Source organism: Ochotona princeps, chromosome 17 (assembly GCF_030435755.1).
Source record: "Ochotona princeps isolate mOchPri1 chromosome 17, mOchPri1.hap1, whole genome shotgun sequence".
Taxonomy (NCBI): Eukaryota; Metazoa; Chordata; class Mammalia; order Lagomorpha; family Ochotonidae; genus Ochotona; species Ochotona princeps.
The window spans coordinates 36,235,002-36,259,776 of record NC_080848.1 but is presented as its reverse complement, the minus strand read 5'-3'; the positions used below and the strand labels follow the sequence as shown (position 1 = coordinate 36,259,776).

The window sequence follows — 24,775 nt, the reverse complement described above, 5'->3', positions numbered from 1 at the left end:
AGGCAGAGTTACACTGAGAGGAGGGACAGAGATAACCTTCTGTCTGCTAGCTATTTCATTCTCCAATTGGCCACAGTGGGTGGGTTGGGCCACTTCAAAGCCAGGAGCTCTTCTGGGTCTCTCATGTGGATGCAGGGGCCCAAGGATTTGAGATATCTTCTGCTTCTTTCCCCAGTGCATTAGCAAGGAGCTGGATCAAAAGAGGAGCAATTTTAACTCAAATTGGCACCTATATGGGATGCCAGTGTTGCTGTTGACAGCTTAATCTGTTACACCACGATGCCAGCCCCCATAAATATTCTCATACATAGCACCAACTCGCCCTCATGAAAAATTATACTGGGCCCAGTGTGATGGTTGTGTCCCGGCTGCTCCACTTCTCATCCAGCTTTCTGCTTGTGGTCCGGGAAAGCAGTTGAGTATGGTCCAAAGCTTTGGAACTCTGTACCCATGTGGGAGACCCTTAGAAAAGGCTCCTGGCTTTGGATCAGCTCAGCTCTGGCCGTTGCAGCCACTTGGGGAATGAGTCAATAGATGGAGGATCTTTCTGCCTTTCCAATAAAAATAGATAAATCTTTAAAAAAAATTATACTGGGATAGACACTGTAATGCAGAAGGCTAAGCACCACTTGGGACCCTCTGTGTCTCATATAGAAGTGCTGGTTGGAGTTCCAGGCATTGTGCTTCTCATCCACCTGCATCCTTGGCAGAAGCCACATGGCTCTTGCCAGTGTGTTCCCAGATTGGCCGGCTCTTACTGGGTGGCCTTCACTTCTTTGAGCTCTACTTTCTGCCCATAAAGGTCTTACCTCGTTTTTGTTACATCTGTGCTGATGCTTCTTTGTGTGCTCTGTTATCCTCTCCACCATCCTGTTTGGATGAAGAGTGTGCCCTGCGACTGTTGAATCAGTCCTGAGACCTTCCATGAGCTAGGCCTTGTATTAAAGTCTTATATACATTAATCCTGATGTGATAGGGAGATGGAGGTATAGAGGCCTTCAGTGGCTTGCCCTAGATTGCTTTGCCATTGACTTTTTTGTGTTCAAGTTTGTGACCTGAAGTCTGAACTCTTTTACTAGGCTTACTTCCTTTTAGCTTTTTCACCTTCTCTAGGTGCTTGTTAGATATGTATTTTCCCCCAACGTTTTATCACAAAGATTTTTAAACATTCTGAGAAGTTAAGGAGCTTTACAGTCAATATCTCCCATACCCACACCTGCAGTTACCCTCTTCTTGGGGCTGTGTTGTGGCTGACAGGTTAAGCTGTATCTTCAGTGCCAGCATCCCATAGGACTCCCTGTTCAAGTCCAGACTAATCTATTCTTATTGGAAAAGCAGATTCACAGAGAGGAGAGACAGAAAGATTCTCCATCCACTGGCTCTTTCCCCAAATTGCTGCAATGGCTAGAGCTGAACTAATCAGAACCCAGGAGCCAGGAGCCTCTTCTGGTATAGGGTCCCAAGGTTTTGAGCTATCTTAATCAGCTCCCATATGAGATTCCAGTGTTTGCAAGAGGAAGATTAGCCAATTGAACCATTGCTCCAAGCCCTTCTCTAATTCTGATTTCTGCTGAGGTGCCTGGGAAACAGTGGAAGATGGGTTCTTGGGCTCCTCAAATCCACATGGAAGATCTGGATGAAGCTCCTGGCTGCTTGCTTCAGCTTTGTCCAGTCCTGGCTATGTTGGCCATTTGGAGAATGAACCAGCACATAGAAGAGCTCTCTTTCTCTTTCTCCCCCATCCCCAACCTCATAACTCTGTTTTTCAAATAAATAAAAATAAATTTTGAAAAACATTTTCAGTTTGTCATTTACTTATCCCTTGATTCATCTATGAAGTTATGTCTAATTTTCGACACATCTGAAAGTCAATTGCCTACTTTACCGTCAGTGCTTTAGCATGATCTGGAATTCAATATTTTGTTTACAGTTTTGTGGATCCTTTGAGTAAGTATGTACACAACAAATGCACACATCTTATGTGTACTGTTTGATGACAGTTGACAGAACATGGCCAGCACCCCAGAAAGTTCCCTTTATCTGCTTCTCAGGCAGCCTTCACCTCTGTTCCCTGAAGGGAACTGCTGTTCTGATTTCTTTTCACCTTGGATTACTTTTGCTTACGCTAGAAATTCATAGAACTGAAATCCTACCAAGATCTGCTTTGTGTCCCTGGCTTCATCTTCTCACTTACCAGCGTGTTTTTAAGACTGATCGCTGGTGATGAGCGTGTCAATAGCTATTTCCTTTTTATTGCTGAGTTGTATTCCATTGTATTAATGTGTAAGTTGTTTATCCGCTGTTGTTGCTGACACATCACATCAATGCCCTTTTGAATTGAATATTCCTTGCCTTCAAGATGCTTATAAAGTGATAAAGCAGCTGAATTGACAGGTTACCCTTGCCTTTGGTTTCAGGGTGGTGAAACTAATTTAAGTATCTATCCTAATTCATGTATATACCTTTCCTCCACTTTCAGTTAGAAAAGGCTTCCTACAGTAATGTAAGGAAAAAAATGCAGAGGAAGAGGTTAAAAAAAAATGGAAAAGTTACCTTCACGGGCATGAAGGGAGAGGATGAGCGAGGAAAGGGAGGAGGGGTGAAACTGTAGCCTGGAGGGGGGAGTGGTGAGATGGTGGGGTCAGAGCTGTCGGAAATTTTGGAGCCAAGAACAGACAATGCTGGCAAGTATGAGGTTTACACGAAGGTAATAGAGCCCAGTTCTCAAGCAGATGAGGGCTTGAGAAGCATAGGCACGGCAGCTGTTACCACGGCTGCATCGCAGATCTGGGCCTGCAAGTAAGGACTCCCACTAGCTAGGTGGCTCCAGCCACGGGGCTTAAGAAAGAACCAGGCCCCAGCCAGGCCTGGAGACTGTGTGGATGGCTGTTCATCAGGGCTGGCTTGTGAGCTGTGCAGGTAGCAGTGGTAGGCAGAGTGGTGAGGGAAAGTTCCAAGGTTGGGATGGCTAATCACTGATTTATTTATTTTTATTTTTTTTAAAGATTTATTCATTTTTATTACAGCCAGATATACACAGAGGAGGAGAGACAGAGAGGAAGATCTTCCGTCCGATGATTCACTCCCCAAGTGAGCCGCAACGGGCCGATGCGCGCCGATCTGAAGCCGGGAACCTGAAACCTCTTCCGGGTCTCCGATGTGGGTGCAGTGTCCCAATGCATTGGGCCGTCCTCGACTGCTTTCCCAGGCCACAAGCAGGGAGCTGGATGGGAAGTGGAGCTGCCGGGATTAGAACCGGCGCCCATATGGGATCCCGGGGCTTTCAAGGCGAGGACTTTAGCCGCTAAGCCACGCCGCCGGGCCCTAATCACTGACTTGTATCCGCAGGGGACTTACATGTTTGGAATCTGAGAGCTAGAAGAATCCTGGATCATATCATTCAGCCTTGAGCAAAGTGACAGACCCAAGGTTCCCTGATGGTTTGTTGGCAGATCCAGACCTAGATGCCAGATCCCCTAAACTCTCTAGCAGGGCGCTCCCTGTGCTGTTGCAGTGGCAGTGAAGCAGGGCTGTATGTGTAATGACTCCTCAGACACCTTTTCAACCCAAAGATTCCAGAACTCTGGGGGCTCTTTTCCATTGATACTACTCAGGTTTCTTGCCCCCAGCCAAGAGCCAGGTGTGGCTAAGGCTTGTGGAGTGAGGATTGCCCATTCAGTCTCAGTGGTTAAGCTGTGGCTGAGATATTCTTGTCTGTCCCCTCCAAGTCTTAAAGGCAGGTTTCTGTCTGTGTTTGCTCCTTATGTCCCCCTGGAGCCATCTTCTCAATAAGTCCTTTAAGACCATGTGGGTTGTTGTAGGCAAAGGGTGAGGAGAGTAGTGACCAGCCAGAGATCCCATGTCTGTGCCACATTGCTGTCCAAAATGCAGGGGAGAGAGAGAGAGAGAGAGAGAGAGAGAGAGAGAGAGAGAGAGAGAGAGAGAGAGAGAGAGAGAGACTGTGCTTGTTCAAGTGGAGCCCTGGAGAGAGGTACCAGTTGTCAGATACTGCCTCACCTCAATTAGCACAGACCCAGCTGGGCAAGCCTACCCAGACTGTATACCTCTTCCTCAAGGACTTTATTTTCACTGTATTTAAAAGGCAGAGAGACAGACTGACAGAAGGAGATCTTCTGTCCACTCACAAACACCCACAACAGGCAAACCCAAGCCAGAATTCTGGATTTCTACCCTGGTCATCCATGTGATTGGCAGGGACCCAAGTCCATCCTTGAGCCATCACTTGCTGCCTCCCAGGGTTCACCTTGAGCAGGAAGCATGATTAGAAGTGGAGGAGCTGGGACTTGAACTAGGCACCTACATCTGTGATGTGGGCATCCGTAACAGCACCAGCCTGACCGTTGGCCTAAGGCCTGCCCCTGTGTGTCTTTTGAGCCCCAGCTTTTCCTTTCTTGCAGCTCCCAGGTACTGTGTAGGGAGCGTTTAGAACCAAAACTTTTAGAGAGGAACTTCATTCTATCAAGTAGAAACAGAGGTCAGAGAGGGAAAGGGGTTCATGCTAAGTCCATAGAGAACTGGTTACTGGCCCAGATTTCCATCTCTTTGGAGAATTCTCTGGAATTGCAGTGTCTAATTCAATAACCACAAACCCCATGGGTCTACTGAATACTTGAGTCTGAGCTGAGGTGTGCTCGAACCGTAAACTGCATACCACATTTCAAAGACTTTAAATGGAAGTGAGAATGACAAACATCTCAATGTTTTTATATAGGTTCCACATTGAGATGATGGTATTTTGGATTTACTGCATTAAGCAAATATATAATTAAAGTCAATTTCACCTGTTTCTTTGTACCTTTTATAGCCCGGCTTCTAGGAAACTACAAATTACCTCTGTGACTTGAATTGTGTTTCTGTGGAGAGCACTGCTTTACAGGGAAGATGTGTTCGTCTGCCAGGAGCCGCCAGGGCTAGCAAGGGAAAGCGGTTAGCCCTTGGGAGTTCCTGGCCTTAAGGATTTTTCTGGGTCTTTTCTGGGTAGGTGAGGGGGGACTCTCCTAGTGGAATGAGGATCTGGAAAGCCATGCTTGCTTTTGGGAGTAGGATGCACAGGGCCTGGCCTGAGGCCACTGCTGGAAGCGCTTCCGCTTCCAAGTAGATCCTGTGTCTGGAACTCGGAGGGGGGAGGCTTTCCTGGAGAGAGAAAAAAATTACATTCAATTCTGAATTAGATGGTGTGGCCTATTTCTGCTTGTTGTTTCCTGCCGTTTACAGAGAGGTGCTCCCAATTGCACTCCAACCAGGTTTTTCTCAGTCCTGTCCTTGAGCTGGGTGTGCGTGGGTTGTGGGTAGGTTGGTGCCATGTGTGCATGTGCCCCGGAGTTGGAATTTGCATTGCCACAACTTTCTTACCGAGTCTATATTTAGGTGTTGGCCTGGGGAAAAGGATGTGAGGTTTTCAGGATCCTGTTTATCCAGCAGACCCCACCCCTCCCCCACTTCACAGCTGCCTGTGCGCTGTATAGTCTGGAACTTCCCTTTCCTGTCCTCCCCACTTTGCTTTGGGCACCCAGGGCCTAGATGGAACACAGCGTTTGCTCCCAGAAGCTCAGCATCACTTCTGGTGAGCTGGGTGACCAGGAACCTAAAGTCAGTTTCTGAAGCAGAGAGAGCTAGGAAGCCTGTGAGGATCAGAGAGTATACGGCAGGTGTCTGACACTGTGTGTTGAGTAAGTGTGGGTTCTTCTGAGGTCTCTTATTAGGCAGCTTCTGAGGATGCTGCTCTAGGGATTACAGGCTTAGCACAGAGTCCCGTTGCAGGCGGGATGTGTTGCTTCAGGACCCTGGCAATGGGGCCGGGGTGGCAGGGGGTAAGGGGGTCAGAGTCCTGGACACTTTTCCTTCAATCCAGGACCAAGTTTGACTTGATGCACCCTCTTGCCAGGTGGCCAGGTGTCTTGAGAGCTACACTTTGAGCTGTGTCCTTCGGGGACTGAAAGCAAAGTCAGACCTGGAAGTTGGAACTTTTTTACTACTGTATCCAAACCTCAAGTTTCTGTCATTTGTAAAGTGGGATTATCACAGCACCCAACTATAAGAATATTATGGGGATTAAATTAGCTGGTTTTAGTTTTGGTTTGTTTGTTTTTAAGATTTTAAAAATTATGCTTATTTGATAAAGACAAATTTACAGAGAGAAGGATAGGCAGAGAGAGATCTTCCATTCCCCCAAATGGCTGCAGCAGCCAGAACTGAACTGAGCCGAAGCCAGGAGCCTGGAGCTTCCTGCCAAGGCTTTGGGCCCTTCTGTGCTGCTTTCCCAGGTCAAAAGCAGGAAGCTGAATCAGAAGTGAAGCAGCCAGGACACTAACTGGTGCCCATATGGCATGTTGGTGTTAGCAGGTGGAGGATTAGCCTATTGAGTCAAGGTGCTGGCTCCACCTGGGCTGGTATTGGGTGACACAGATCTGTCTGGCCAGCACTCAGGGAGTGGGGGTTGTGCCTATTTAGTTGGTTATGCCTGGTCTGGAGACACCGGAAGTGACTGCTCAATTAACCTGTCTCTGTGTGCTTCTGTTTGCAACAGCAAGGTGGGGTGCAGAGGCCGTCTGACAAAAACCTGCAATTGTCTGGGGGTACCACCCCTAGCCCAGCACCTTCACCATGTTTCACCTAATGAAGAAAGACAAGGACAAAGATGGTGGGCGGAAGGAGAAGAAAGAGAAGAAGGAGAAAAAGGAGCGCATGTCGGCAGCGGAGCTGAGGAGCCTGGAGGAGATGAGCCTGCGCCGCGGCTTCTTCAACCTGAACCGTTCCTCCAAGCGCGAGTCCAAGACGCGCCTGGAGATCTCCAACCCCATCCCCATCAAGGTGGCTAGTGGCTCTGACCTGCACCTCACCGACATCGATTCTGACAGCAATCGCGGCAGCATCATCCTGGACTCGGGCCACCTCAGCACGGCCAGCTCGAGCGACGACCTTAAGGGGGAGGAGGGCAGCTTCCGGGGCTCTGTGCTGCAGCGGGCGGCCAAGTTTGGCTCACTGGCCAAGCAGAATTCACAGATGATTGCCAAGCGCTTCTCCTTTTCCCAGCGTAGCCGGGACGAGAGCGCGTCAGAAACCTCAACCCCCTCAGAGCACTCAGCTGCCCCTTCGCCTCAGGTAGAGGTGAGGACAATAGAGGGACAGCTGATGCAATACCCCGGCCCAGGTATCCCTCGGTCGGGGTTCCGGACTCGTGTCCCTGAGCTGGTAACCAAAAGGTTTCCAGCTGACCTGCGCCTGCCACCCGTGGTGCCCCCACCACCCCCCGCCATCCGAGAGCTGGAACTACAGCGCCGGCCAACTGGGGACTTCGGCTTCTCCTTACGGCGCACAACCATGCTGGACCGGGGCCCGGAGGGCCAGGCCTACAGGCGTGTGGTTCACTTTGCTGAGCCCGGTGCTGGCACCAAGGACCTGGCCCTGGGGTTAGTGCCAGGAGATCGCCTTGTGGAGATTAATGGGCACAACGTGGAGAACAAGTCCAGGGATGAGATTGTGGAGATGATCCGGCAGTCAGGGGACAGCGTGCGGCTCAAGGTGCAGCCCATCCCAGAGCTTAGTGAGCTCAGCCGGAGCTGGCTGCGGAGCGGCGAGGGAGCGCGCAGGGAGCCAGCTGATGTGAGTGTTTCCCTTGGGAAGCAAGGGTGAGCTGGGGTGGCTGTTTGGGGGGTATCCGGGTGCAGAGGTTCAAGTAGTCTGTGGGGAAGTAGGGGAAGCCATGCCACACCTGGGCCACCTCAGGAGTCACACCTGTATCTCTGTACCTTGTCAGTCAGTTTCTCATGTCCGAGCTGGGCCCATAGTTTACCAATTGTCTCCAGTGTTGTGTGTCTGTTGTCTTGACATGACTAGTTTTCACAAGCAGCTGGGGCCAGGCTGCATTCTGGTTTACCTTTAACTGCTTATCAGAGTCCCCAAGAAGGGTCTGATGTGGGTTGGAGATTGCCAGCAAAGTGTTCAGCTTCATGATGTAAAGAGGGAGCAGGGGCCTGGGCACTGTGTTTCCTGAGCCTTCAGTAGCGCTGTGTGGGCTGACATGTGCCCCTTGCAGCTATGAGAGACAATCTGGACACTAGAATGTAAAATCACCATGTTATTTAGGTCTCCAAGGTGAAAGGAAAAAAAAGGTAAATGATTTCAATGCTGGGCTGACGTGGACATCTGGGACATCTGGCTGCTGTGGTTGCAGCTTCCAGGGAGGTGGCTTCCATGTGTGCAAGGAGCTGGCTGCCAGGTGAAGTGTCAACCGGCTAGGGAGAATCTTATAAATCATGGTTAGACTCTAGATTTTATTCCTGTGAAATGGGACTGCTGAAGGCACAGGGGAGCAGCTATCCTGGTGTAGGGATAGCTTGGCTCCCTGTGCTCTGAAGAAGAAAAATGAAGCCTGGGGAAGGTCAGGGATCAGATGCACAGGTACCACATGTGTGCTGACCATCCCTGAGACGCCACCTGGTGCCCCGTGCTCAAAGGTATCCTCCTCTCTCCAGCTCTGGGCACAAGTCTCTTATGGGCTTTTCCCTCCTCCTACTCATACAACACAGCAGCAGGCAGCAGAGAAGCAGGGGTTACGGTGTTTGGTCTAACAATTGAATTGCTGGTGAGACACACACATCCCATTTCCAAGTGGGTGAATGTGGGTCTTAGATCTGCTTCCAGTTCCAGCTTCCTGCTAATGCAAACCCTGGGAGGTAGCAGGTGATGGCCCAGGGAATTGAATTGCCATCACCCTATGGGAGGCCTGGATTGAGTTCCTGGCTCCCAGCTTTGACCTGGTCCAACGCAGCTACAGGCAATTTGGAGAATGTACCAATGGATGGGAGCTCTCCCTGCCTGTCTGCTTCTCAGATAAGCAAATGAATAAGTTTTTATGAAAGTTCATTTTGTTTTTGTTTTGGAATGTGCTGTCTGGAGAGAGCACATGAAGGACAAGCTGACCTCTGGCCTTCCTTCCTCCTAACTGTGATTTCAGACTTGCCCAGGTCTGCTCCCTGCAGCCCAGTATGGGTGTGGCCTGGCTAAGGTTTTTCAGCACTAAGTGACCAACCAGCCAGATGTCAGAAATGGAAGGAAGTGCGGAGGAAGGCAGCAGGGTCCAGTCCTGCTGGGAAAGCAGTTGAGTGCAAAGGATAGCTGCTCACCCTAGCAGCACATTGGGCCTCCGGACGCTCGGAGTGGCGGGGTCATCCCTGGTAGGAAGTGCTAGTTGAGGCTCCAGGTCTTCCTTTACTATGTGGTTATTTGGGTCTAAGTAGTTTTGTTGATCAGGGCATGATTATGACTGGGAGGGAGCATATGTGGACTCAGGAAAGGACCTGAACTTGTTCATTCTGGAAACACACATTGGGTACCTCCTGTGTGCCAGCTACCAGCTAGGCTCAACCCAGGGAGCCATGACTTAGGGTGGGAGTGGAGGAGGAGAGGCTTTTGTCTCAGAACCAAAGACCCCAACATGTCACCGTGACCATCTGCATTTCCCCAGGTTGGCACTGCCATTACACGGATGGAATTTTCTTCTTCAGGAATGACTCACCCAGGGGATTACTGTCAGCCCCCAGCTGGACCATAGCAGGGCTCCGTGGGCCTGGCATCCCAGCTGCTGTCAGGTCTTCTCACATCTCCTGGCATCTCACATTTCTCTTTCCAGCTGGGGGCTGCTCTCCCATCCCTTGGGGAGGTGGGGAGGTGGCCTGTGAGGTTCCCCATTACAGCTGTCATCCATGAAATGCTCTCTCACTCAGGCCCCCAAGGAGCAAAGCCACCTGGTGCACAGAGAACTTCTTCCCCATGTAGCATCCCAGGGATCACCTGGCAAAGGATGTCATAGGCAATCCTGTCCCCACACATGTCCTGGAGCCATCCTGGGGGAACCAGAGGCACAGGCTGAGAAAAGCCCCCTCTCCCCTATTCCTCCCCCCTAGATGGTGGGCAGGGTGAAGCCTGCATTTCCAGGTTCCTGGGCCAGACCCCAGGAGCTGGCGTGGGAGTGCTGCAGCCTGCTCAGCAGCCCTCAACCTCTGCCTCTTCCTCTTCCTCCCACTCCTACTCCCGCCTCTTTTCTTGGCTTTACTTCTGCTCCCAGTACTGTGCCAAGACAAGTGTCCTCCAGCCTCCTCCAGGCTTCTGGGCGGAACACCCCATGACAGTAGCCCCAGAGGGACGGCTTCCGGTGGCCACCCTGACCGTCAGGCCATCCATCAACAGTGTCCACACGCTGCTTGTCCCTGGGGAGCTCCAAGGCACCGAGTGACCATCTGTTCCCTGTCTGCACACAGGCTGGGCCAGGGCCTCTGACTTCCCTCCAAGGCCACCTCAGAAAGCCCCAGGGAAAGGCAGCTCTCTGGCTTTCCTCTCACATGATGTGGGTCTAGAATGCTGGACTCCCACCTCTTTAACGTGTCCCTGTAGCTGCTGGACGAGGGTGCCTTAGGAATAGGGATGAGCACAGTGGTTGGAGTGATGTGAAGTCTGGTGAATCAGCCAGCAGGCCTGAGAGAAGCAGCTCTTTGTTCTGCCGCTCATCTTTCCAGGCACCCACCCATGACACAAGCATTTGCTATGGACTTGCTGTGTGCCGGGTCACGGGGTCTGGTGCTGAGCAGAACACCGTCCTGACCTGTGAGGAACTCTTAGTTGAGTGGAGAGATGCTCAAGTACCAGAGAGCAACACAGTGTATTTGAGCAGCTCAGCGACAGGAACCAGGCCAGCGGTCTTGGCAACAAGAGGGGCTTTGAGCAGAGTCTGAGGGCATGGGCCTGCAAAAGCAGATAACTGGGTGGGAGATGAATGGCTGGGAGGCAGGAGGAAGGGAAAATGTATAGGAGACACGGCCTAGAGGCTGGGGAGAGGATGTGTTAGAGGCACAGCAGGTTGGGCAACTTGTGACACCAGCATTCCATTTCAAGTGCCTGTTGCAGTCCCAGCTGCTCTGCTTCTAATTCATCTTCCTGATAATGTGCCTGGGAAGACAGTGAATAATGGCCCAAGTCCCTGGGCTTCTGACACCCATGCAGGAGACTAGGAGGGAATTCTTGGCTCTTGGCTTTTGCCTAGCCCAAACCTGGCTATTATGGCCATTTCAGGAATGAACTAGCGGTAGGACGATTCTCTCTCTCTCTCTCCCTGTATGTCTTTCCTTCTCTGTTGCTCTGCCTTAAAAAAAAAAAAGAAAGAAAGAAAAAGAGGGATGCAGGGGCCAGGCCACCCAGGCCCTTGTGAGCCATGCCAGGCAGTGGGAACTTGGACTGAAGGGCCAGGAAGCCCTCTTAATCTGGGAGTGATTGAAAGCAGATCTTAGAAAGTCCCTCTGACTCCTTGTGGGGAGTGCTTTAGGGTACAGTAAGGGTAGCTGTGGCGAGCAGAGAGAGCTCTTGCCAGGACTTGCATAGAGCCCTGAACTTGATAGAAGCTGTGAATTTGGAGAGATGTGGCAAACTCAAGCAATGGAGGCAGGCTCTGTAGCGTTGACGACTCACTGGCGTGGAAGCTGAAGGAGAGGAGGGACCCAGCATGACTGCCACGCTGGAGGAAGAGGCTTCATTCTTCCCTTTCTTCTGGGGAGGCCATGAGTTACTCTAAAGTTTGCTGAAGGCCAAGGATTCCCTGAGTCTGGGAAGGTGAAAATGAGGCTCTGAAAACCCCAGCTGGGTCCAGAATACTTCCAGGAAGGCTGGGTGGGAAACTGGAGGCCCCGCGAGAAGGGTCGCCATGGCTGTGGTCACAGGAGGCTGTGCAGGCACATGGAGTGGGGCAGGAAGGAGGGACCCTGTGGGCTGGGAAGGAGGAAGAAGTGGCTTGTTCTGCCGAAGAGGAAGGCGAGGCAAGCTGGTGCAGGTCGAGTGGATGTGTGCTTTCCTCCCTGAGCTGAAGAAGGGGACCTCACTCCTACTGTCTCTAGGGCTCTGAAGAGCCTTGGCTTCACTTTGAATGCTGTGTTTTATGGGTCTATACCCACAATATGTGCATTTGGGGTGCACTCACTGATGTGCGACCTGGGCTGGGATTAACGCTCAAGAACACTTAGTGTTCCTTCTTCTGCCTGATCTCTAAAGCCACCCAGGGCCCGTGATTTTGCAGTGTCCCCCATCCTCGCTCCTGGGCCGGGTTTGCCCTGTTGGGCCTCCTGCTGCTTTGGTGGCCCTAGGAGGGAGAGATGGAGGCTGTTCCCTGTCCTCTCTCAGCGTCTCAAGCCTGCAGCCCTGATCCCCTGTGGTCCTGCAGGGACCAGACCGGGCGTGAGGGACTGGAGAACCCCCTTGGCTGTGTCAGCCCTGGACTTGGAGCCTGGTGTACCTTGCCCCCAGCACCATGGGGCAGTCCGTGGGGAGTCCAGGCGCCATGCTACTTCCAGGCCTGTCGGACCTCTGTGTGTGCATGGGGCTCCTCCTGGGGCTTCTGGCAATGACAGAGGAGCTGGGGGCTGTCTGGCTCGGTGTTCCAGAATGCTTCTGTTCCTAATTTTACTCCAGATGATCCTTAGAGGGTTTGGGGGTTGTGTTTTTTGTTTTTGTTGTAAGCAGGACATTTTGCTTCATTTTATGCCAAAGCTTCAGGCACCTCTGGCTTCAGAGTCTCACCACATGAGAGCCTTGGCTGGGGGCTGGGTGTGGAACCCAACTCAGGCCTTTTGGTGAGGAGGGGTCCATGGGTGGGAAAGGCGCTTGGCAGCATTTCGGCAGCAGAGTTGCGGGTTGGGGTGGGGTTCTCTATCCTGCCTGAGTATGGCACATGGGACCAACAGGCAGAGCACTGGACCAGGTCATTTGTCTCCTGCCAGGCCCCACTTCATGGCCTCGGAAGCCACATTCTGCCTTCTGCCCTGGGAGGAGCTGGGCCCTGGCCACTCAGCTGTGGGCAGTGGGCATGGTGCCCAGGCCACACGGAGCCGGGTATGGGAATGCATCATGGTTGTTGGCTGTTTTTGTACAGGCAGCTTGGAGGCAGGGTCTTGAAAGGTGGCCTGCCCTGCCCCCTTCCTGCTGTGTGTGGCCAGAGCACGCCCCCCCCCCCAGGCTGTTCCCACTGCCCCAGCACCCTTGGCCACCCTGCCCTCTGCTCCCTCCTAATCTCTCTTATTTACATTGAAGCAGTTCTGGGAAATAGCAGATAGGCAAACACCCAGTCAGGGAGTGGGTGCCGAGTGGGGTGAAGGGGGGTGGGAGCACAAATATTTTAAAAATGCTGCAAATCTCTACAGCGCTTCCCAGAAGCCACAAGCACGCGCTCTGCCTGCCAGCAGGGCTCCCGCCATGCCGCTGCTGCTGGATTCTCCTCCCTGCAGCCTCGACTGGAGAGCAGCATCTGGGGGGCCAGGAGTGGGGGAGTGCCGTGGGTCCTGTGACCCCAATGTGAATGGAGCTCCCCTGCTGCCTGGGCAGGCCGCCTGGCGCCTCCATTGTCAGTCCCGGACAGTGGGTATGGATGTGCCCCAGGCATCTGGCAGCACTCTGGGCGCCCACCATGCTAGACTGTGGAGGAGTGGTGTTATTTTTGCGGGGGGGGGGGGGGTGCTTAGTCCCCTGCCGTGCAGTTGGAGATGGGAGGGAGGCATTAGGGTAGGTTCTGTTGTGTTCTCTCCAGTCCAGGGGATAGTCAGCAAAGCTTGAGTTGTTGTCTTCGGTTTCTGGCCCCAGCTGGTTGGGAAACTATTTCCTTAGACCTGGGCCATTGCTCTGGCTCCCTTCTTCTGCCTCTGTTGCTGTTTGCAGTCCCGCCACATTGTACTGCCCCGGCAGAAGCTGACGTCCGGGAAGAATGGAGGGAGAGTGCTCTGCACTGTGGGTCACAGTGGGGTCCCTCGGAGAAGTCCTGCTGGGCTGATGAACACATGCCCCAATGGAAGGCAGGAAAAAGAATGGTAGGGCAAGGAGCTGGCTGGCGCCCACCCAGTGTGTGTTAGGCAGGGTTCTAGATGCTTCACGTGTATTCACTCACTGATTTCCCCCATGCGTGCACGCCCGTGCACACACACACACACTCACAATGCAGTGGGCATTGCCGTGAGCGCTATGTCACAGGGGAGGGGGGAACTGTGCTACAGGTGACCGGAACACAGGTTATAGGTGAGCAAGCTGTAGGGGGGTGCACAGCTGTGAGGTGTGCCACTGGGCTGTTGGCTCTGGACCAGCGTGCTCGGTAAGGGCAGGGGAGGTGGGCTCAGAACAGCCTTGCACAGCTCACTGATCAGCCCAGCCCAGCCCCTCCAAGCCCCGCTGCATCATCACTTGAAGCCTTTCTGTTTCCTTGTCTTCTTCCCTCTAGGGAAGGGGAAGGCAGGATGGGTGTACCCCTCGGGCTCTGCGGATGGTGTGGCCATGGGCTCAGTATCTCTGCTGGGTGGAGTGGCCAAGCAGGTGGTGGGAACTGGGAAGGGTGGCACACCTGCCCTGACAGCTTCTGGGTGTGGTCCCCAGGGAGGATTGGATGCTCTGCTGCCCCGACTCATCCTGGGCTGGGAAGCAAGGACTTTGTTCCTCCTGCCTTTTTTGGCCCTTGCTGATCTCCACAGTACTTAAGGTAGCTGGTTTCCACTCCTACCAGATGTTACCCCTGACCTGGGGTAGACTCCTCCTCATGGTAGGGAATCTGTGCACTGTGGTTTTCTCTGTATACATGCAGAAATGAAGGCGGGGAGGCTAGGGCTTGGTGGGTGGTGGGTGTGTGCAGGGCAGGGCTCCGGCTGCTGCTGCTGCTGCTGCTGCTGCCACCGCCTGGGAGTCCCTGCTGTTGACCTCATCTGTGCTGCTGGGCCCTACCTGGCATGTTACCCACACACCTTGGCCCCAGTTGTTCTGGCACTTCCTCAGTTAGTCTTTCCCAACCCTCCTGCTGTGCACTGCACCCTTCTCCTTCCCAACAGTCCTTGGAATTATAACCAATTATCTGATTACTTCCACAACGTGGCAGCCTGAGAGCCATGGATACTTGATTAAGGAGGGAAGGTGGTTTCCCATTTTCTGCCTGGTCTATCACTGTTAGCATGATTTTGGTTCCTGGCCTTGTAATTAGTTTGTAGGATATTACCTTGTCATGTCTCCACCCATAGACTTTCCTGTGTGCCCAGGGACTGGCATCTCACAGGCATGGATGAGAAATGGGCTGTGGAGGCATCCTGCTGACTGAGCAAAGGGTCTCAAGGGACAGCCTGCCCCCTACCCTGCACAGGAGTCTTAGGGAGGGTGACAGACTTGGGTGGGAAGAAGACACAGGGTCCCGTGGGGACCATGGTGTCTAGCTGCAGGTCTTGGAGGGGCGGATGTGTGGCCAGCAGGGATCCAGGCTCTCTTCCCTTCTGCTGCCTTCCGTTCCAGGGGCTGGCTGTGTGCTGGAATGTCAGCAGCCTGAGAGTCTGCACAGATTCCAGCTGAGGCCTGGGGGACAGCTCCCCTGGGCTAGGGGAGGGGCTGGGTAGTCCCAGCTTTCCTGCTTATGTCGGGGGTCGGACCCCAGATGCACTTCTGTCTGGGAGACTCAGCCCCCACCTTGCTGTGGTTGGGAGGTTGGGAGGAAGGTGGGCTGGTGGCACAGCAGGAGGAATCCTGGGAGACCAGAGACTCCACCTGGGTGAGGAGGGCACAGGGCTGGCTGTGGCCTGCAAGGCCTTACTTCTTCCAGTCCTGCGTGAGTCAGGAAGGGAGTGCCTTGGATTCCATCCTCAGGTGGGGCCAGCTCTGGCCCGCAGGGGCCCCCCCAGCCTTGGAAGGAAGTAGCTCTGCCGATTTTGTCACCTGTAGCTAGCTGTCCTTTACCCTGTGGTCTTCCAGCACCTCCAGAGTTTGCTTCCCTCTTGGTGACCTTTCCGGCCCCAGTGCCCTTTGCCTCCTGATGTCCTTTCTGCTGGCCCCTCCCTCCCATTCCCATTTCTGCAAGAAGCTGACTCACTTCCTCCCTCTCTCTCTGGCTTCTCATACTACCAGGCCCTGTGGCAAGCAGGAGACACACAGGGAGGAGATTCTTCCCAGGGCACCTCCCAGGCTCTCTTCTTGAGTGGCAGGATGAGGAAGCTGGCCCTGGTTTTGGGGCAGGAGAAGGCTGAATATAAGTGAGGGAGGAGGGCCTGGTGTGAATGCTCCCCAGGTTTGGACAATGTCGGGGGCAGGTGTTGTGTTGCCCTTGCTGCGCTCCTGCTGCATGCCTCCCTGTGGGCTTGGTCCTGTGCCAGTGCTTTGACTGGCATCACTGGAGGCCAACAGCAACAGCGCCGTCAGCATCATGCAATGGCCAGAGCTCCCTGTGACCCCCTCAGCCTCATGTCCAGCCCCATCACCCACAGGGAGTATGGATCTGGACAGTCTGGCAGAAGCTTCCAGGGGCACAGTAGAGGGAGGAGTGTGATGCTGTTTCCCATGTGACTGTTTCCTGGGGGCTCTGTATCCTGCTGCCCCATAGCCCCACCTCCAGCACTTGTGGACTGGTTTGGCAGGGCAGTGGGGCTGACGTGCTGATGGTAGAAGCCCTGGCATCGGCTGCCTCGCCCTCCCCGGAGCTGCCTAGGCTGGCAGCTTGTGTGCCTGGTGCTCCAGGCTCTGGCAGGACCGGCCTTTGCTGAGCCTGGCACTGCCTTGTACACTCTGCAGCAGGCACGCAGGTTTTCCTGAAGACCCAGGCACAGGGTGAGGACAAGTCCCCCACGCTTGGCCTGGCGTCAAGATCGATAGAGGCAAGAGAGAAACTGGGCCTGGAGCCTGAGAAACCTGGGGACTGCTGTGGCCGGACTTGCTGGAATCTGGCAGACATCCCTGTTTCCTCAGCACTTGGTTGTGCCCAGCAGAGCCCCCGTGACATGATGGCCCAGGAACCAGAAGAAATAGCCTCAGCAGTTCTGCATGGTGACAGGAGTTTCTTGTTTAGGTGGGGCTGGGGACAGGGGACAGAGGCAGGAGTGAGGCTGCAGCCAGCCCGACTACCCCACCCACAATGCCTTCACTTCCCTGTGGGAGGGGAACTGCCCGGGGCAGCACAGATGCCCGTCAGCATGCCTCTGCTAGGGCTCTGCACTGTTCCCGCCTCCACATGTTGTTACTTGGCCTTGATTTGGAGGAAGAGAATCACAAAGCTGGGTTCTGTGGTAGAACACCCAGGCTGGGCACCACACACACTCAGCTCACACACACGATAGCACATATATGTACTCACATAATACACTAACACACGTGTGCTATGCATACATACACATACAGGGCTCACACGTGTGTATATTCATACAGTCACACACACATGCACTCACAGAGAATCTAGACCGGGCTGTCCTTTTCTTCCAGAGCCTTAGCATTTCTGCCATCAGCTTCCAGCCTTTCTAACCACCCCTCACCTTCTCTATCCAGAACAAGTCAGATTCAAGCCGGAGGACGTGGTCTCTGGGGCCGGGGAGGGTGGAATGGTGCTACTTTAATTGGGACTGTGGACTCATTGTCCCACCACTTTGTATTCCTTAGGCTACTGGTTTGGAGGTCCCTCTGTCCCTGAAAGAGAGACTTATGCTGTAAAGGACCCTCGACCTTTTATCTCCCACCGCTTCTCTTCAAAATCTGAGAACTTTTGCTGCAGAAACAGATGCTTAGCAAATGTGAAGCTGGGTGGATGGGTAGAAGGGTTGGGTTTGGCTGTAGAGCTGCTTTCGGCTTGTTGGGGAGGAGGAAGCAGAGGAAGGCATCAGAGACAGGAGAGGTGATTACACGTGTGGTATGCTGATGCTTTATCATACCCCAGGCTCCTGCCACACTGTCTGGGACTGAGTCCCAGCTCTGCTAGCAATGGCTCAGCGGCCCCATGCAGAGGATGAAAGTTCTCTGTGCCTCATTTGACTCATCTGTAAAATGGGAACAACAGGAGTCCTTCCTTTGAATGTTTTTTTTTTTTTTCTTTAAAGATTTATTGATTTGAAAGGCAGAGTTGCATGAGAAAGAGGGAGAGAAAGATCTGCCATCCACGGGTTCACTCCCCAAATGACCCTGACTGCCAGGGCTGAGCTGATCCAAAGCCATGAGCCAGGAGCCAGAAACTTCTAGGTCTTCTACTGGGTGGAGGGGCCCAAGGACTTGAGCTCTCTTCTAGAGCTTTTCCAGGCCATAAACAGGGAGCTGGATTAGAAGCAGAGCAGCTGGGACTCAATCCAGTACTTTGATATGGAATACCAGCTTCACAAACCACAGCCAACCCACCGTCGCACCACGATGTCAGCACCTCCATTTAAGTATTTTTGGACTGCGGTTGACTGTGGGTAGTTGAAATGGTGGAAAGGAATGCTGTGGATATAACAGGTGGAGGAATTACTGCAAAGGCTCCCAAGTGAGCATCCACAGCAGCATCATTAAGCTGTCTTTGCTAGCTGGGGACGCACCTGTCACTGGGAGCAAGAACACCTGTCCTCTTCCTGTTGGTGACTCAGCCCTGCCCAGAGGCCAGGCAGGGAGCTGCTGGACTGTTGTCCCCAGGCTGGTTTTCAGATGGAGATAGCGGACAGGTCCAAGGTTACTCAAGGCCACCTGTTCATGTGGGGAGATAGGGGAAGGTGGCTTTTCCCACAGTTTCCAAGCCAATCTGTACTTTGATGCCAGTTTTCACAATAGTTTTTCAGCAACTTCACAATCCAGTTTTAAAGCTGCTCTTTTGTGTGCCTCAGCCCATGTTAGAGTCTTAGCTGATGCCAGTGGTCTCGGCACACTGGGTCTCTTCCTGCCTACCTTGTTTTGCAGCTGAACAGGCGGCCTGTCCTCTTGGGTTGTGCTGCAGCTTACTCGGTTTCCTCACGCCCATCTTGCTCCTGATGACTTGTCTGGGTTAGAACTAAGCTGAATGTGGCTTGGAGCAGAAGACCAGCCCTGACTGCTGGGTTTTGGGGGCCCTTCTGGCACACACAGTCACTGTACTCTGTGGATCCAAGCAGCTGGTGCTTACCTGGGCACACCTGGCAGGCCATGCATGCCAGAGTCCACTCCACCAGTGCTCCTGGAACCCTCTTCCTCGTTTGGTTCATGCTGCAGGCATGCAGGGAGAAGGTCCTTGCCCAATGGGAGCAATATCATGCTGCCCTTGACAAGGCTTCTTTGGCCTTATTTCCCCCCTGAGAACTCAAGGTTGCCTTGGGGCTTCTCTCTCTGGGGCACTGATAATCAAATGGGTGCTGCTGCCCATGGTGGGGAAGCCCTCAGGCCACCACATTCCAGATGTCTTAGCCAGGCGTGGCCCAGAGACTGCAAAAACAAGGAACCATTGTGCGGCAATGAGGGGCTTTCTCTCAGGCCCAGGACCCCGGGTGGGGGCAGTTCCCATTCCAGTTCCCTTTCAGCCTGAGGCATCTGGCTTCAGCTTTCAGGCCTGGCCAGGGCCAGTCCGGGATAGGGAGTGGTTGTGACCGACCACAGGCCCCCCTCCTCTACTGCTCTTTGAGACCTAGGGAATAAGACAGGATGCATGGGGGTAGGGGACTGCCCTACCGCCTCTGGGGCAGGAATGGGAGGGAGCAGCAGGTAGTCAGGGGCATCATGTGATGGCAGCTTTGGCAAGTGTGACCAGGACAAGTGCAAGAGGAAACTTCTAGACAATACCTGTCGAGTGGCATGCTCTGCAAAGAAGGAAATGTTCCTACAGCTACCAGCCATATGTGTCTACTGACCACCAAGCATGAGACTGGCATGAAGAGGAACGGGGTTTTGTGCTTGCTTTTTGTTTTAAAGATTTATTTATTTTTCGTTGGAAAGTCAGATATACAGAGAGGAGGAGAGACAGAGAGAAAGATCTGTCCGATGATTCACTCCCCAAGTGGCCGCAACGGCCAGAGCTGAGTTAATCCAAAGCCAGGAGCCTCGAGCCTCTTCCGGGTCTCCCATGTAGGTGCAGGGTCCCAAGGCTTTGGGCCATCCTCAACTGCTTTCCCAGGCCACAAACAGGGAGCTGGATGGGAAGCAGGGCCACCGGGATGTGAACCAGCACCCATATGGGATCCCGGTGCATGCAAGGGAAGACTTTCAGCCACTAGGCTTTTGCACTGGACCCTGTGTTGCATTTATTTATTAATTATCTTTATTTATTATTTGTAGCATTATACACTCTATAATATATATTACATGTTATATAATTTATATGTTATATATTACATATTATAATGTATGTATGATCTGTATTTATTTAGTAATCTATTTATCTGAAAGGCAGAGAGAAAGAGAGGTCTTTCATCTGCTGTTCGCCCTCCATATGCCTGCAGCAGTCAGGGCTGGGCCATGCTGAGTCCAGGGGCCAGGAGGTCCATCTAGGGCTCCATGACATGACAGGGACTCAACCACTAGCAGCCTCGGCACTGACCTCTTGGGATCCCGGGAAGCTGGGATTGGGAATAGAACCAGGACTCCAGTACCAAATGCAGGTGTTCCAAGTAGCATCTCAATCCCTAGATTGAATCCTAAAATCCCTGGATTCTTAATTTTACCTTATTTTAATTGAACTCATTGTTTTGACTTCACTTTCACTAGCCACATGTGGCTAGCAGCTGCAGTGTTCAACAGAGCATCCCCAGACAGGCCCCAAGGAAGGACTGGGGCTGGGCACCAGGACACTTTCCATAACCGCCAGGGAAGGAAGGTTTGTCCTCCCTGGTGAGCTCTCTCTGTCTGTCTCTTTCTCTCTGCCTCAGCAGCTCTGGAATCCTCCCAGGTACGCTCTCTCTCTCGCTTGCTCGCTCTCTCTCTGCCTCACCAGCTCTGGAATCCTGCAGCCCAGGGCCAGCAGGCCCTGGCCATGTGCCATGCCAGCCCAGGCAGTACTTGCCTCCTCTCCTGATGTAGCTTGTGCCCAGCTTTGTAGCACACAGGTGCGCACATGCCTAGCAGCCTTGGCAGCCATTGGCACGGGGGCGGAGGTCTGCGAGGCTGGGTAAGGAGATGGTGCCCTCCTACCTGCCTGCCTCTGAGGAGACTGGCTTTGCAAATTTTACTTTTTACTCCAGAGAGTTTCTGGAAGCAAGCCCGCCAAGGGGCTTCCCGGGATGAACACACAGGTCTTGAGAAATTCATTCACTGAGTGGCCAGGGTTGGGAGGAGCGGAGGCCCACCGATCCTTCCTTATTTAGCCACTGTGGCAGTGGTGGCTGAGGTGTGTGAGCCTGACTCAAAAGTGAGATTTGGCACAAGGGCCGGGAGGGCTCAGGTCAGCTACCCTTCAGGCTGCTTCCTGGCCCTGGGTCCTGTGGGAGCTTGGCCAGCAGGGCCAGTTTGGAAATCCCCAGGGCCGTGAGGAAAAACCCCACAGCCCAGTGCCAGGGAGCAGCCCCGCCAGGTGGTCCTTGCTGCTGCCAGCTCCGAGTGCCTTAGGATCCGGGGACTGACTCCTGGCCTTGGCCCAGGACTAGACCAAGCAGCCCTGTGTGAGTGTGGACTCTGCCCACAAGGTAGGGTGACTTGGCGCCAGGCTCAGAACAAACCTTGGGCTGTGCCACCAGTGAGCACCCCTGGGGCGGTGATCTGTGACTGTACCCCATGCCTGCTGGCCGTCATGATGGCTTGTCCCTACAACATAAGACTGAAGGCCTCCGCGAGGCTTCATGCATTCCTTCATTCATTATACCCCATCAATGGCGTTTATTGAATGTCCAGGCTCTGGGGGCAGGGAGCTGCTGGAAACAAAGTGGATGTGAGGCGGGAGGCCATCTTGTGGCCGCAGCCCCTTGGGCCTCGGGCTCCCCCCAGGGACGCCTCCTGGGGGCGGGGCCCCGAGGCCCGCCCGGCCGGGTGAAATCCACGAGAAGTGCGCGGTTGCCCCCTGCTGGTCCTGAACGGTGCCGCAGGGCCGTGTAGCCCCCGGACTGCCAGCGCCTGTGCCAGGCCTGGCCCTGCGCGCACACAAACCCGGCAGCGTGGGGCATGGGAAGGACCGAGTCAGGACCCCCGAGCACTTGCCGAGGGTACTGAGTGGATCCAGCCTCGGGCCATTTCAGGGTTTCTTTCTTTCTTTCTTTCTTTCTTTCTTTCTTTCTTTCTTTCTTTCTTACTTTCTTACTTTCTTACTTTCTTACTTTCTTGCTAAAGATTTATTTATTTTTATTGCAAAGACAGATATACAGAAAGGAGGAGAGACAGAGAGAAAGATCTGTTCGTTGACTCACTCCCAAGTGGCCACAATGGCCAGAGCTGTGTCAATCTAAAGCCAGGAGCCAGAAATTTCATCTGGGTCTCCCACACGGGTGCAGGGTCCCAAGGCTTTGGGCCGTCCTGGACTGCTTTCCCAGGCCACAAGCAGGGAGCTGGATGGGAAGTGGAACAGTCGGGATTAGAACCGGCACCCATATGGGATTCTGGCACTTTTAAGGTGAGGACTTTAGCCACTAGGCCACCGCACCAGGCCTGAGGAGGTATTTCTTTACACACATACACACAGGAATTAGGGCTAGCTCCTTCTACTCCCCCCTCTCAGGAACTTGAACCTTCTTGCCCCAGCGTTTTCTTGGAGGACAGGTGGACGGGTGATAGCCCGGGGTTGGCTGAGGAGCCTCTGCGGTGGCCACTGGGGAGGGCTCATTTGACCTGGCACTGAGGACTGAAACAGGACTTGATATCCAGTGCTTGAAACAGGACTCACCTTAAGCTCTCTAAACACTGGGTTCGTCAGAGAGATCCTATACCCTGCAAATTAGTAGTGCAAGTATTGTGCAATTAGCATCCATTTACAAAGACCATGTTTAGAGCCCCCCGCCTCTTTTTTTTTTTTTTTTTTAGAAATAAAGTTTTCATTTATAAGGGAACTTGGGGGACCAATGGGTCAGAGGAATTTTCTGTGAAGATATTAAATACGGGCCCAGCATGATAGCCTAGTGACTGAAGTCCTTACCTTGCTGGGATCCCATATGGGTGCCGGTTTGTATTCCAGCTGCTCCACTTCCCATCCAGCTCCCTGCTTGTAGCCTGGGAAAGCAGTTGAGCATGGCCCAAAGCCTTGGGACCCTGCACCCATGTGGGAGACCCGGAAGAAGCTCCTGGCTCCTGGCTTTGGATTGGCTCAGCTCTGGCCGTTGTGGCCATTGTGAACCCATGGATGGATGATCTTTCTCTCTGTCTCTCCTTCTCTGTAAATCTGACTTTCCAATGAAAATAAGTAAATCTTTAAAATAAAAAGATATGAAATATCACTTTGGTCTCACTGTTTTCCAAACTACCTGTTTCCCCCTGACTCAGCCTCCCTGCTTTCCACAGCGAATTGAAAGTTCCACTTCCTCTTCCCTCGCCACCCCCTTCCACGCCTTCCCCTGGAGCCACTGGGTCCAACAGATCCTTTGCTGTCGCCACCTGCTTCCCCATGCACTCTGGTTTTCTGGTGGTTTGTGTAAAGCCTCCTCCTCTGTGGGATTGACACCCAGGAGCACAGGCTCACTCAGGCCCTCCAGCTACCTGCTCTCACTCCCCGTTTCCCAGGCTGGCTAAACCTTGCCAGCTGCAGTCTGTGTGGGCGCAGGCAGTGACAGTTTGCGTCCACCTCAGCTTCCTGGTCCACAGTTGCCGCTGTCAGTACCTACTGCCCAGGCCTTTGTGAACCAATGGAGGCATCCTGTACCCACCTCAGGGGCTGCCCGGGATATGCTTTGAGGCTCTTGTGCCAGGCACAGCTCTTCCAGATGCAGATGACAGCACAGCTGCCTCAAATAGAAGGGCCAGCTTGGCTCACACATCTGACAAGTCCAGGGGTAGAACTGGCTGCAGTTGAGCTTTTCCTGAAAGGTTTTAGCAGAGAACCCAGGCTCCAGACCTCTGCTGTATCTCAGCTCTGCTTGCAGGCTGGCGTGTTCTCAGATAAATCATGTGGGAAGGGAAGTGTGACTGACATTTCAGTAATCCCAGAGTTTCATTATACCAATAGGCTGGTTTTTATTTTTTTAAGATTTTAAAAAAGATTTATTTATTATTATTATTATTTTTTTTTTTTTGCAAAGTCAGATATACAGAGAGGAGGAGAGACAAAGAGGAAGATCTTCCGTCTGATGATTCACTCCCCAAGTGGCCGCAATGGCTGGAACTGAGCCAATTCAAAGCCAGGAGCCAGGAGCTCTTCCAAGTCTCCCATGTAGGTGCAGGGTCCCAAGGCTTTGGGCCGTCCTTGACTGCTTTCCCAGGCCACAAGCAGGGAGCTGGATGGGGCCACCTGAAAGAGAACCGGCTCCCATATGGGATCCTGGCGCATGCAAGGTGAAGACTTTAGCCACTAGGCTACCACGCCAGGCCCTATACCAATAAGTTCTTAATATTGATTGGGTTCCCTGCTGGCCATGAACCATAGTGTGATGCTCCAATTGGCCAGCCCTAATCACATGGTGGACTAGGTACTTGAGAATGGAGGCTTGGCAGGCAGGCAGCAAAAGCAACGTGGTTAGCTCTCTCCCCAGCTTGTTCTCCCATTGTTTTTCTCTCTGTTGTCTGTTACAGAACAGCCCAGAACTGGTCAGAGGAATTGCTATAGAACCCCCCAGACTAGGCTTACCTGCCTGACTCACAGCATGCCAGTCAGAGCACAGAACAAAGTAGGTGTTCATTACAAAGCACAGAGCCATGGGCCTGGGAGCCATTGCCAAGTTCCTGGCTAAGGGCAAGGGTTGTTGAAGACTGAAGTTGAGTTTGAAGGGGACCTGCTCAGCTCACATCCAGGCTCCTTGTTGGTCTATGGCACCCTTTGCCAGCCTTTGTTGTCAGCTACTTGTGTTCTTTGGGGGAATTTTTGTGATGGTGAAGCAGATACCTGTCACTCAGGTCGAAGTTTCTTTTTGCTCCAGGCCTGGGGTTCCTGGAAAAGAAC

The 24,775-nt window shown here is 53.1% G+C and overlaps 1 protein-coding gene across 5 annotated transcripts in view; it reads left to right on the top strand.

Moving 5' to 3' along the window:
* Positions 1–24,775, top strand: part of MYO18A (myosin XVIIIA) — a 94,046-nt gene that overhangs the window by 4,758 nt on the left and 64,513 nt on the right. For all 5 annotated transcript variants that reach the window (XM_058676712.1, XM_058676710.1, XM_058676711.1 and 2 more), the window contains exon 2: positions 6,548–7,623. In XM_058676712.1, the coding sequence (XP_058532695.1) occupies positions 6,625–7,623 (999 nt within the window). In that variant the 5' untranslated portion in view covers positions 6,548–6,624. The remainder of the gene's footprint in view (positions 1–6,547; positions 7,624–24,775) is intronic.